Here is a 14,576-nt window from a genome sequence, read left to right on the forward strand (position 1 = left end):
GAGTTTGTCAGAATTTGTGGGGTTTTGTTTGTCCACCTGCCTCTTGAGTATTGACCACAAGTTCTCAATGGGATTAAGGTCTGGGGAGTTTCCTGGCCATGGACCCAAAATATCAATGTTTTGTTTTCCGAGCCACTTAGTTATCTTGCCTTATGGCAAGGTGCTCCATCATGCTGGAAAAGGCATTGTTCGTCACCAAACTGTTCCTGGATGGTTGGGAGAAGTTGCTCTCGGAGGATGTGTTGGTACCATTCTTTATTCATGGCTGTGTTCTTAGGCAAAATTGTGAGTGAGCCCACTCCCTTGCCTGAGAAGCAACCCCACACATGAATGGTCTCAGGATGCTTAACTCACCTTGTCTTCTCCGGACAAGCTTTTTTCCGGATGCCCCAAATAATTGGAAAGGGGATTCATCAGAGAAAATGACTTTATGCCAGTCCTCAGCAGTCCCTGTACCTTTTGCAGAATATCAGTCTGTCCCTGATGTTTTTCCTGGAGAGAAGTGGCTTCTTTGCTGCCCGTCTTGACACCAGGCCATACTCCAAAAGTCTTCGCCTAACTGTGCGTGCAGATGCACTCACACCTGCCTGCTGCCATTCCTGAGCAAGCTCTGTACTGGTGGGGTTCCGATCCCGCAGCTGAATCAACTTTAGGAGACGGTCCTGTCGCTTGCTTGACTTTCTTGTGCACCCTGAAGCCTTCTTCACAACCATCGAACCACTCTCCTTGAAGTTCTTGATGATCCGATAAATGGTTGATTTAGGTGCAATCTTACTGGCAGCAATATCCTTGCCTGTGAAGCCCTTTTTGTGCAAAGCAATGACGACGGCACGTGTTTCCTTGCAGATAACCATGGTTGACAGAGGAAGAACAATGATTCCAAGCACCACCCTCCTTTTGAAGCTTTCAGTCAAACTCAGTCAGCATGACAGAGTAATCTCCAGCCTTGTCCTCGTCAACACTCACACCTGTGTTAACGAAATAATCACTGACATGATGTCAGCTGGTCCTTTTGTGGCAGGGCTGAAATGCAATGGAAATGTATTTTGGGCATTCAGTTCATTTGCATGGCAAAGAGGGACTTTGCAATTAATTGCAATTCATCTGATCACTCTTCATAACATTCTGGAGAATATGCAAATTGCCATCATACAAACTGAGGCAGCAGACTGTGAAAATGTATATTTGTGTCATTCTCAAAACTTTTGGCCACAACTGTACAGCAACACCTCCCCCATAAGCATTTCTGTCTCTTCTATAGATGTTATATCCTTGTATTGCTACTGCTGTATCATCAAATGAATTATATAAGTGAGTCTCAGAAATTGCTAATATATTAATGTTATCTGATGTCAGCAAGTTATTGATTTCATTAACCTTATTTCTAAGGCCACACCAATTAATATGGTCTATTTTCAGCCCTTTCCTGGGTAGCTTATCAGAGATAGACATAATACTGAAAAGAGCAAACAAAGCAAGAGAAAAGAATATACATTCAGCAGACCACTATCAGTCTGGGTCTGTCACCTGGGACGGTGGTGGGTTTCCAGTCCTGTGGGCGCGCTACTCCTCAATCTTCCTGTGGTCCAGTTTTAATTTCTCAGAGATCATTTCACTCACTTTGTCCTCAGAGTCCAGCCAGGTCTCATGTGGAGATTCTGCAATTCCGTCCACAACCATGTTGTTCCGCCTTGATTGTCCCTCGAGGTTATCTTGGATTCACACACAGAACTTGCCGCTCTCCTGTTTCAACACATCGAGCTGACCGTGGGAGAACTGCAAACTGTTCTTCAGGTCCTGAACCTCTCTGGTCAGGTTGTCCATTTTGTTATTAGCTGAATCCATCAGTATTTGGACAAAACACTTGAAGGTATTTTCTTGTTGTAACAACTGCTTGTAGAACTCTTTTTTTTTCATTTAAAAGATCCTTCACGTGTGATGGAGACAGAGCAGGTCACAGGAAAGATTGAAAACAACAAACAGCAGGGATCTAGACAGCCACAAACCCGGGACAATAGTAGGGTCATAGACCCCTACACTAATTATCTTTGATCCTCAGACAAAGTGAGTTTTCACTATTCTACAGACCTAACTTGCTTACCACTTTTTCCATGTAGCTTATTCCTTCACACACTCCATGAAATGATGACCTCTTCCTTAATATTTAGTCACAATATTAATTTTGTTTATGGTTTCCTAGAATCAAGGGGTAGCTCAACTAACCCCACTTCCCCTACTGTAGGAAACGGCTTGTGAAATTCACCTTACTCTACAGGTTGGAAGGCAAGGTTACTGGTTGTTGATCTGTGTGGAATGGCCGTACAGAGATGCTACCAAGCGACTAGCACTTTGGGATGAGGGAAATGCATGTGTGGGAGTAAAGTKACTGAAATAGGTAATGTCTCTCTCACACCCACAACTGTTGTTTAGAGGCACACGTCACCCTGTCATCACAGATAATCTGTGTAGCGCCTGACATGAAGCAACAGAGAGGTATGAAAAGTGACACTATTGAGTTAGAACTAGAATATAGGACTTTCCTGGAGACACCATGAGCCAATGTCTTTTCTGAGAGTGGTGTGATGTACTGGCTAGTTGACAAAACTCATATACTGCTAAATCAATCAAAGGATTTACTGCTGACTATGACATTTATAAGTCTTGCGTCATCAACCTGGAGGTTTTTCACAGGTTATATTTCCAGAATTTCTCATGAAACAGATTTTCTTCTAATCTACTCTAATCATAAATGTTACTTATTTCATCTACCATTGTGGTACATATGAAACAATGTAAGAATCAATACACAAATGACTTGGCTACCTATTAAGCCTCGATTGAGCAGAACTGCAGCTAGATGCATTTCTTATGTTTTTAATCAGCTAATGATTTAAAAAATTCTAACTTACAAACCAGTCAGGAATGTGTTTGCAAATTAAGTGAAGTGAACTAGCTATCAGTTCAGTTGCCATCTTGAGTCCCTATAAACATATTGAAAAACATATTTGCTACATTTGTCATTGGCTGGCTAGCAAGTTCACCAGGATTTAAAAATATTCCGGGCCTTCATAATTTAAACATTCCTGAATTCACAATTAGTCAGTTTAGTTGTTCATCTAAAGAGCTGATAAACTCATTTGGATGAGATTGCTTGCTAGCCAGCTAGCAACGAACATTAGATCATTGTGTAAATTGTTAGCTGGATAGCTAGCTTGGCTAGTGGGCTGATAAAAGAAAACATGGCGTTGTATGTTCAAATGATTGAATWAAAAAAACTTAATAATAAAGGAATTTGTTGAATATTTTAAAATAATTTTGTTAGCACAAACATTATACTCACATTTGACAAAGTTATTCCATATGCTCTCTGTTAAATGTTCTCTGAAGCGGGGACTTTTGTCAGCCATTAATTTCTTCTTCCTCCTCTTCTTCTTTCTGGCGGTACACGCAAACAAACTTTGAATGTGCGAGATGAAAATAAAAAGATCCCAAAATGCTAAATATATTCATAATACTAACTAAAATAAACAAAACAACCTACTTTGCAAAAAAGTATAATCAGATTCTGCCATTTATGAATATCCTACATGGCGAAAGACACATTGGAAGCGGACTTCAAAATCGCCCTTCAAAATGCACCTTATTCTCTTTAGTCCTGCCTTGAAATGTGGCCACAAAAAGGCAGCATCCTTGTCGATTTGGGACAAGGCCTTTGTCTGAATTTCACATGAAACAGATTATCTACTCTATTCATAATGTTACTTTAATTTAGCATTACGATAGCATGAAACACAAATGTCCAAAATGTTTTGATGATTTATTCAGCAAATATTATAAAAACCAAGGTACGTGAAAGACTGATTAGAGATCCTTTCAAGATGGCAAAGGTAAATGTTACAGAGAAGTATCAGAAGTGACAACGTGGTTACCCATTCAATGTAGAGAAGAATGCGGAATAGAAATATGACATACTCCTTGTCAGTCAATGTTAAAGTGATATCTTTGAGGAGACCGGTTATGAAAATGCTGTGCACAGATTGCATTATTGCGATTTAAAACAAAATACAGTACGTAGTGCATATATGTTCATTGTGTTGAGTACCCGTTTTTGCTGAATATGCCCTTGAAGAAAACATAACATTTTGGGGTTTCTACATTCAATACAGGAGCATTTGCAGCCATTCAGTGGTTTGGAATGCAGCCAGATAATTTAAAGACACTTGAGAGAAAGTATAGTTGGGTCTTCTGAACCCCTTCCCTTTGAAATTTCATTGCACAATATGACACAAACGAGTGGCACTGACACTACCACAATACAACAGAACACAGCTAATAATCATATGCATATCCACATAACCTAAATGAGACAATGGTTAACCTTTCAAAAACAAAAAAAGTACAGTACAAAAGCAGCAACACAAAAACATTTAAATGACATAACCCAGAGCCAAAACTAGACGTTAACTTGACAAGCACAAAAAACAACACAAAATACAAGTGATTCAGTCTCACTCAACAAATTAAAAAAAGACATGACTTTGGCTCCGTCATCATACAACAGCAGATGACCTCTCCTATTGCATTTTATTCTATATGTTCTGGAGTGCATTGACAAGTCTGGAGTGGCTTATCCTTAACATTTACATTTACATTTAAGTCATTTAGCAGACGCTCTTATCCAGAGCGACTTACAAATTGGAAAGTTYATACATATTCATCCTGGTCCCCTCGTGGGGAATGAACCCACAACCCTGGCGTTGCAAGCGCCATGCTCTACCAACTGAGCCACACGGGACCATCCCTATTAACCTTGATATGATCTGGCAGCACAACACACTGTACACAGGTTGATGTGTCAGAGCAGTCGATTCCTCTTACCTGCAGGCTGATTGCTAGGTTCAACTGTACTTAGTCTGCTCTATAGACTCGCAGGGTACATACAATGGACCAAATCCAAAAAAGAGTGACCTCATTAGCTTTCCTTCAGATGACTTATGTACAGTGAGCTTCAAAAGTATTGGGACAGTGAAATGTTTTGTTGCTTTGGCTCTGTACTCCAACACTTTGGATTTGAAATGGTACAATAACTAAGAGGTTGAACTGCAGCTTTAATTTGAGTGGATTTTCATCCATATCGGGKGAACATTTTAGAAATTACAGGACTTTTATACATAAGTTAAGTATTTTGTCCCATATTCATAGCACGCAATGACTACATTAAGCTTGTGACTACGAATTTGTTGGATGCATTTGATGTTTGTTTTGGTCGTGTTTCAGATTATTTTGTGCCCAATAGAAATGAATGATAAATAATGTAGTGTGTCATGCTAACCTCTCACCATTACAATAACATGGGAGATTAAACTGTGTCTGTAACTTACAAATAATTTGTAAATAACTGCAAATTGACTGCAAGAAGCCCAAACTGATATAATATTTGACTGAAACATAATAATTTCAAACCTTGCTTCCATTTGTATACAATCACATATCTCTCTATTATTTGTTGGAATACTTTGGAACAGATGTCTAAAAATGTTATCACTTGGAGCTCCTTTGCTGGCGTTTTTACTGCCTTTTATGTCTAACAATAAAAAAATGATTTGCTCAGAAAATTTGTGACGCCAAATAAATTCACGGGCCGCCAGTCGGGGAAGCCTGCTCTACTGGCATATCAAAGTTCCCGAGTGGGGTTTCTTCTACTCTCTGTAGCTCAGTGGGTAGAGTATGGAGCTTGCAATGCCTGGATAGTGAGTTAGATTCCCGGGACCACCCATATGTAAAATGTATGCACACATGAATAAGTTGCTTTGGATAAAAGCATCTGGTAAATGGCATATATATTAACGTCAGCTCCAGGTAACACAGAGACAAATACAAAACTGGGTCAATATGTAGTTACAATGATGGCTAAATCCCACTCGAAAATGTGTATGTTTGTGTGTGGGCCAAGCATCTGTATGTGTAGCCCATCATCCCTCACCTGTACCGCCCTCTCCCCTCCCCCTCTGCCCACTCACCCTGCCAGAGAAGAGTCCAGCATTGGTAAACAACAGTGTTCGGGAAGCTACTCTGAAAATATAGTTTACCAAGCTACCAATTACTTCACACTGCAATGAGTTAAACTACACTAAAGCTACCCTTAAGAAAAATATAGTTCACTTAACTTCTCTTGGGTAGGGGGCAGCATTCGGAATTTTGGATGAAAAGCATGCCCAAATTAAACTGCCAGCTACTCATCCCCAGAAGATAAGATATGAATATTATTGGTAGATTTGGATAGAAAACACTCTGAAGTTTCTAAAACTGTTTGAATCATGTCAGTGAGTATAACAGAACTTATTTAGCAGGTGAAACCCCGAGGACAAACCATTCAGATTTTTTTGTTGTTGAGGTCACTGTCTTTTCAATAGCTTTCATTGGGAAACCAGATTTCTAAGGGACCTTCTTGCAGTTCCTACCGCTTCCACTGGATGTCAACAGTCTTTAGAAATTGGTTGAGGTTATTCCTTTGTGTAATGAAGAAGTAMGGCCATCTTGAAGGAGGGTCACWYRAAGTGTYCTGTTTGTTAGAAGCGYGTGAMCAGAAAGCWWGCTACAGTTGGTTTTAATCCTGTATTGAACACAGATCATCCCGTCTTCAATTTTATTGATTATTTACGTAAAAAAATACCTAAAGTTGTATTACAAAAGTAGTTTGACATTTTTTGGCGAAGTTTACACGTAACCTTTGAGATATTTTGTAGTCAAGTTTCACAATTTGGAACCAGTGTTTTTCTGGATCAAACACGCCAAATAAATGGACATTTTGGATATATATCGACGGAATTAATCGAACAAAAGGACCATTTGTGATGTTTATGGGACATATTGGAGTGCCAACAACAGAAGCTCGTCAAAGGTAAGGCCTGAATTATATTTTTATTTCTGTGTTTTGTGTCGCGCCTGCAGGGTTGAAATATGCTTCTCTCTCTTTGTTTACAATGGTGCTATCCTCAGATAATAGCATTGTTTGCTTTCGCCGAAAAGCCTATTTGAATTCTGTTGGCTGGACATGTTGGCTGGATTCACAACCAGTGTAGCTTTAATTTGGTATCTTTCATGTGTGATTTAATGAAAGTTAGATTTTTATAGTACATTTTATAGTAAYTAATTTGAATTTGGCGCTCTGCATTTTCTCTGGCTTTTTGCCAAGTGAGACAGTAGCGTCCCGCCTAAACTCAGATTTTTGGATATAAATATGAACTTTACCGAACAAAACATACATGTATTGTGTAACATGAAGTCCTATGAGTGTCATCTGATGAAGATCATCAAAGGTTAGTGATTCATTTTATCTCTATTTTTGCTTTTTGTTACTCCTCTCTTTGGCTGGAAAAATGTCTGTCTTTTTCTGTGACTTGGCTCTAACCTAACATAATCGTTTGGTGTGCTTTCGTCGTAAAACCTTTTTGAAATYGGACACTTTGGCTGGATTTACAACAAGTGTATCTTTAAAATGGTGTAAAATACTTGTATGTTTGAGGAATTTAAATTATGGGATTTCTGTTGTTTTGAATTTGGCGCCCTGCAGTTTCACTGGCTGTTGACAAGGTGGGACGCTACCGTCACACATACCCTAGTGAGGTTAACTAAAGTTACTTTGAAAAAGTACTTCACTACATCCACACTACTAGATGAAAAAATCTTAAAATGCCATAGACTACACTTTGGGGTGATATGCAACCAGAAGGTGTAAATTTGCCTATTTAACACAAAAAATATGTTTCAAGTGAGATTTACGCAGGTCTGATGCTTTGTAAAAGAAATGAAATGATTGCATATAGCACATATATTTTATTTTTGCAAAAGAACTAGTGTGTAATTCCAGTAGTTATCTACATCCCTACATAGCAAAACAAGTAATTAACTACTGAAAACACTACCAAGATTTGAATTTAGTTAAACTACCACCAACCTACTGCAAAATGTAGTTAAATCACTAGTTGAACTACATGTAGTTCACTACTCCGGGGCGGGCAGTGAATGAGCACTGATTATTAACCCTCACCTAATCTTGCGCTGATTAGAGGGAGAAAAGAGAGAGACAGACAAATCCAGACAGACTACCATGATACACAGCAAACACATTAGCACAGATAAAATACTCACACTAATGAGCTCATATTCTCTCATACATTACGCCAGGGTATTATTACAGTTTGTCAGGAATTTTCAATGTCAAGAGTTATTTTTGTTGGTGAAGGTTTGCCATTTTCTCTTATGCATGCTAACCATTCTTTTTTATACCACAGTCCAACATTTTTCAAGAATGTTAAATGTTCCAAAAAGTGAACTGAGAGAACAAAGTATGGCATTCGGCAATTTTCACCAGCAAGGTCTCTTTATGCTCCACGTTTATCATTAGCATCACTTGACATTAATGGAGTGAGTGAGATGCCTTGTACTGACTGTATTGCACACCTGTCCAGCAGGGGGCAGGAGTGGGAGCAATGTTTACAGTAGCAGTGGTACAGTACAGAAATGGTTTTGGTTCCAAAACTTTTGTTGCCACATGGCCAAACTAAGGCTTTTTTTGGAGTTTTGTTGTGACCCAGAAAGTTGTGTAGCTAATATCTTCTTTCTCTCCAGAACCCAGTCTTGAGCCACAACTTCCAATGAGTTAACCACAAAACAGACCCACCATTTAGGGAAACACATTACGAGGTCCCAACTCAGTCATCGGGTATGGGCGTATTACAGTTTCCATGGTAGATATACACTGGCCCCTCACAGCGGTAATAGAGCTGGAACACGTCCCCGTATCCATGCTCCCTCCACCAGGTACACAGCTGGCGGTTCCAGCCACAGGCCAACTGGTGGAACAGCCCTGGGTGTTCCATGCCGATCATGCTGAAGAAGTCCTGGTCCCCCAGGTGGCCCCTGAAGTGGTACTGGTCAGCCAGCTGGGCCACGTTTCTGGGCTCCAGGAGTTGGTTGTAGAGGGCCGAGGTCCGCATGGCCCCTAGGTCCAGCAGCATCACTCCACTGTTGAAGCCCGGCAAGCCGTCGGGAGGAGGCTCCCCCACACGGGACTGAGGGTTCTCCTTACGGTACTGCCAGAAGGTGTGTCTGGAGGGGAAAGAGTTAAGGGGAAGTTCAGAGAAAGAACCAAGAGGTTGTTCCATAAAGCAGGATGTTCACAACAATGCAGATAGAGAAGTAGTGTAAAGATGTGATTACCTAGTTGTGGATTAGTTGGGATAAAAGAAACAGAGATCATTAGTGCCTAATGATGTCAAATTGACACCAAAAAGTATGACACAATCGCACCTGCACTTTAAGTCAACTAAAATATTCAAATTTATAGACCTCAGTCTCCTCAAAGATATCGTTTTGAGTGAGAAGAACAAAGACTGTTTTCTAATGCTACACACCACCATACTGCTATATGCTGAAAGCCTAGACAAAGAATCCTATCATGCATTTCTACATGACCCATCCGAAGAGGGGGAAACACCGCCCTGCACCATCGGGCCTCTTCCAGAGTGGACAGCACAATCCTCACCCCCCCCCCATGATAACAGGACAAGATCCCAATCAGAAGAAACCAACCAAAAAAGTTCAGTAAGACAGCTATGCAGAATTGGCACGAAGAATAGAGCMCCCTGCTGCAGCCGAGCTAAACCAGGGAAGGCATCTATTCTTTGTTATTATCAGAAATAGAATTATTAGAAATAAAACCTCTTACCATTATGAGTTCAGTTTTAGATAAGCTACCCAGGAAAGGGTTCAAGTTAGCTCATATACATTTTTGTAGCCTCAGAAACAAAGTTCATGAGATGAGTAATTTGCTAATATTAGAAAATATTAATACATTCACCATTTCTGAGACTTACTTAGACAACACATTTGATATGGCAGTAAGAATACAAGGATATACTGTAACATCTATTGAAAAGACAGGAATTTCTACAGGGGAAGTGTTGCTATGTACACTACCGGTCAAAAGTTTTTCTTTATTTGTACTATTTACTACACTGTAGAATAATATTGAAGACATCAAAACTATTAAATAACACATATGGAATCATATAGTAACCAAATAAGTGTTAAACAAATCAAAATATATTTTATATTTGAGATTCTTCAAATAACCACCTTTTGCCTTGATGACAGCTTTGCTTTGTTGAAGCACCTTTGGCAGCAGTTACAGCCTCAAATCTTCTTGGGTATGACGCTACAAGCTTGGCACACCTGTATTTGGGGAGTTTCTCCCATTCTTCTATGCAGATTCTCTCAAGCTCTGTCAGGTTGGATGGGGAGTGTTGCTGCACAGTTATTTTCGGGTTGAAGTCCGGGCTCTGGCTTGGTCACTCAAGAACATTCAGAGACTTGCCCCGAAGCCACTCCTGCATTGTCTTGACTGTGTGCTTAGGGTCATTGTCCTGTTGGAAGGTGAACCATCGCCCCAGTCTGAGGTCCTGAGCGCTCTGGAGAAGGTTTTCATCAAGGATCTCTCTGTACTTTGCTCCTTTCATCTTTCCCTTRATCCTGATTTGTCTCCCAATCCCTGCCACTGAAAAACATCCCCACAGCATGATGCTGCGGTTTCCTCCAGACGTGATGCTTGGCATTCAGCCCAAAGAGTTCAATCTTGGTTTCATCAGACCAGAGAATTTTGTTTCTCATAGTCAGACTCTTTAGGTGCCTTTTGGTAAACTTCAAGCGGGCTGTCATGTGCCTTTTTACTGAGGAGTGGCTTCCGTCTGGTCACTCTACCATAAAGGTCACCTCCCTGACCAAGGCCCTTCTCCCCCAATTTCTCAGTTTGGTCGGGCGGCCAGCTCTAGGAAGAGTCTTGTTGGCTTCAAACTTCTTCCATTTACTAATGATGGAGGCCACTGTATTCTTGGGGACCTTCAATGCTGCAGAAATGTTTTGGTACCCTTTCCCAAATCTGTACCGAACCAATCCTGTCTCGGAGCTCTATGGACAATTCCTTCAACCTCATAGCTTGGTTTTTGCTCTGACATGCACTGTCAACTGTGGGACCTTATTTTGCCAGATGTGTGTCTTTCCAAATCATGTCCAATCAATTGAATTTACCACAGGTGGACTCCAATGAAGTCGCAGAAACATCTCAAGGATGATCAATGGAAACAGGATGCACCTGAGCTCAATTTCGAGTGTCATAGCAAAGGGTCTGAATACTTATGAAAATAAGGTATTTCTGTTTTAAATTTTTAATAAATGTGTAGGAATTTCTAAAAACCTGTTTTCACTTTGTCATTGGGTATTGTGTGTTTAGATTGCTTCTTACTGTGACTAACGCCTTTAACAGTACCCAGATTATCACTTAACCAACTAGTGTACACCAATAGTGTTGGATCTGTTACTTCCACTTGTATTGATCATATCTTCACAAATGCTCTACAGTTTTGCTCATAAGCAATATCAGTTCCCATTGGCTATAGTGACCATAACATTGTGGCATTAACAARGAAASCCAAAGTACAAAAAGGCAGGGCCTAAAGTTATTTATAAGAGATCATACAAAATATTTCTCAGCTCTCTTTTGCTGAAGATGTAAACAATGTATATGTTGGTCTATTGTGTATAAGGAGGAAAATCCAGATGCAGTACTTGGACTATTTGTCAAATTATTGTTGCCAATTGTTGATAAACATGCACCTGTGAGAACTGTTAGCGCCCCCTGGATCGATGATGAATTTAATAATTGTGTGGTTCAAAGAAATTTAGCAAAAAAGGTGGCAAACAAGTCAGGCTGCTCAGTTGATTGGTTGACATACTGTCAATTGAAAAATGTTGTGACTAAACTTAACAAAACAAAGAAGAAATTATATTACCAAAACAAGATAAATGACAAAAAACTATGGGAAAAAAATGTAAATGATATTATGAGCAGAAAACAACTAAATTCCTCTCCATCGTGCATTGAAGTTGATGGGTCATTTATAACAAAACAGTATAGCCAATCATTTCAATGACTCTTTCATCTTTTATTTAACTAGGCAAGTCCATTAGGAACAAATTCTTATTTCCAATGACGGCCTACACCGGCCAAACCCGGACAACCCTGGGCCAATTGTCCGCCGCCCTACGGGACTCCCAATCACGGCCGGTTTTGATACAGCCTGGATTCGAACCAGGGTGTCTGTAGTGACGCCTCTTGCACTGAGATGCAGTGACTTAGACCACTGATAAGCCACCAGGTATAGACAACCTAGATGGGAAACTTTAACCAAAGCCTAAAGGAGTGTGTGTGTCCACAGGTGTGGAAGGAAGCTAAAGTAATTCCACTACCTAAAAATAGTAAAGCACTCTTTGCTGGCTCTAACAGCCGCCCAATCAGTTTGCTGCCTGTTTTTAGTAAACTGATGGAGAAAATAGTGTTGAACAAATACGATGCATTTTTCAAAGAATAAGTTGAATAAGTAACTACTGATTTTCAGCATGGATATGGGAAGGGAAGGGCACTCAACTCGTACTGCACTGACTCAGATGACTGATTGACAACAACAAAAAAGGATTACAGCCTTTGATGTTTTTGATCATTATTTTATTTTTTAACTCACTTGTTATGGCTTTACATCACTTGCCATCACATGGTTGGAGAGTTACTTATCCAGTAGAACTAAGAGAGTATTCTTCAATGAAAGCTTCTCTAACATCAGATATATACAGTGCGGTATCCCTCAGGGCAGTTGCCTTGGGGCATTACTTTTCTGTATTTTTACAAATGATTTGCCACTTGTCTTAAAAGAAGATAAAATGACTATGTATGCTGATGACTGCACACTCTACACATCAGCACCTACATCCAATGAGCTTACTGAGACTCTTAGCAAGGAGTTACAGTCAGTGTCTGAATGGGTAATTAACAATAAACTGGTCTTAAATACATCTAAAACCAAAAGCATTGTATTTGGTTCAAAGCATTCTCTTAGACCTAAACCTCAACTGGAGTTGTGCATAAAGAGTGTGACCATTGAACAAGTTGAAGAAGCTGAACTCTGAGGAGTAGCATTGGATGGTCAGTTATCATGGTCAAGTCATATTGACAAAGTTGTTGTGAAGATGGGAATAGGTACAGTATGCCTGTTATAAAAAGATGCTCAGAATTTTTTGATGCAGAGATCAAAGATCAACTGTACTAGTTGTTCAGGCTCTGAGCTTGTCCCATCTTGATTACTGACAGGTAATATGGTCAGGTGCAGCAAAAAAAGACCTAGCAAAGCTCCAGCTGCCGCAAAACAAAGAAGCACACCTTGCCCTTAACAGCACTCACAGAACTAACATCAACAACATGCATGATAGTCTTTCATGGTTGAGGGTAGAGGAGAAATGTACTTCTTATTTTCTAGTCTTAAGAAACATTTGTGTATTGAAAATACTTAACTACTTGTATAATCTATACTGAACAAAAATAGAAATGCAACAATTTCAATGATTTTACTGAGTTACAGTTCATATAAGGATATCAGTCAATTTAAATAAATAAATTAGGCCGTAATCTATGGATTTTACATGACTGGGAATACAGATATGCATCTACTGGTCACAGAAAACCAGTCAGTATCGGGTGTAACCACCATTTGCCTCATGCAGAGTGACACGGGAACTGGAAACCGCTGTCGTACAAGTCGATCCAGAGCCTCATTATCTCGTCACGATTTGTGCATTCAAATTGCCATTGATAAAATGCTATTGTGTATGTTGACCGTAGCTTATGCCTGCCCCCCATACCATAACCCCACCGAGACCATGGGGCACTCTGTTCACAGCGTTGACGTCAGCAAACCACTCACCCACACGACGCCATACACGTGGTCTGTGGTTTTGAGGCTGGTTGGACATACTGCCAAATTCTCTAAAACGGCGTTGAAGGCGGCTTATGGTAGACAAATTAACATTCAATTCTCTGGCAACAGCTCTGTGGACATTCTTGCAGTCAGCATGCCAACTGCACGCTCCCTCAAAACTTGAGACATCTGTGGCATTGTGTTGTGTGACAAAAATKCACATTTTAGAGTGGCCTTTTATTGTCCTTAGCACAAGGTGCACCTTTGTAATGATCTTGCTGTTTAATCAGCTTCTTGGTATGCCACACCTGTCAAGGTGGATGGATTATCCTGGCAAAGGAGAAATGCTCACTTACAGTACAGGGATGTAAACAAATTTGTGCACAAAATGTTATCGAAATAAGCTTTTCGTGTGTATGGAAAATTTCGGGGATCTTTTATTTCAGCTCATGAAACCAACACCTTAAATGTTGCGTTTATATTTTTGTTTAGTGTATACGCATACACTTCAAACAGACATACATACCCAACAAGACACACCACTATGGGTTTCTTCACGGTACCCAAACAAAAAACAGATGTGACCCGTTTCAAGAAGCTAGGCGTATGTCGCAAGTTAGTGATGTGCGGGTTGACTCATAACCCGCAGTCTCTGCGGTTAAATCCGCGGGGCGGACGGGATTAGGGTCATTAAATATTGTGTGGCTGAAGGGCGCGTGGGTGGCGGGCAGGTTAAATAAATAGAAACAATACCTTAAATAGTCCATAAAT

At 40.2% G+C, this 14,576-nt stretch overlaps 1 protein-coding gene across 1 annotated transcript in view; it reads right to left on the reverse strand.

The window, feature by feature from the left end:
• Positions 1–3,800: 3,800 nt before the first annotated feature.
• xxylt1 (xyloside xylosyltransferase 1) overlaps positions 3,801–14,576 on the reverse strand; it is a 91,732-nt gene continuing 80,956 nt past the window's right edge. Inside the window, exon 5 of the mRNA XM_023971816.2 lies at positions 3,801–9,111. Within this exon, the coding sequence (XP_023827584.1) occupies positions 8,715–9,111 (397 nt within the window). The 3' untranslated portion in view covers positions 3,801–8,714. The remainder of the gene's footprint in view (positions 9,112–14,576) is intronic.

This window comes from Salvelinus sp. IW2-2015, linkage group LG26, assembly GCF_002910315.2.
Source record: "Salvelinus sp. IW2-2015 linkage group LG26, ASM291031v2, whole genome shotgun sequence".
Classification (NCBI taxonomy): domain Eukaryota; kingdom Metazoa; phylum Chordata; class Actinopteri; order Salmoniformes; family Salmonidae; genus Salvelinus; species Salvelinus sp. IW2-2015.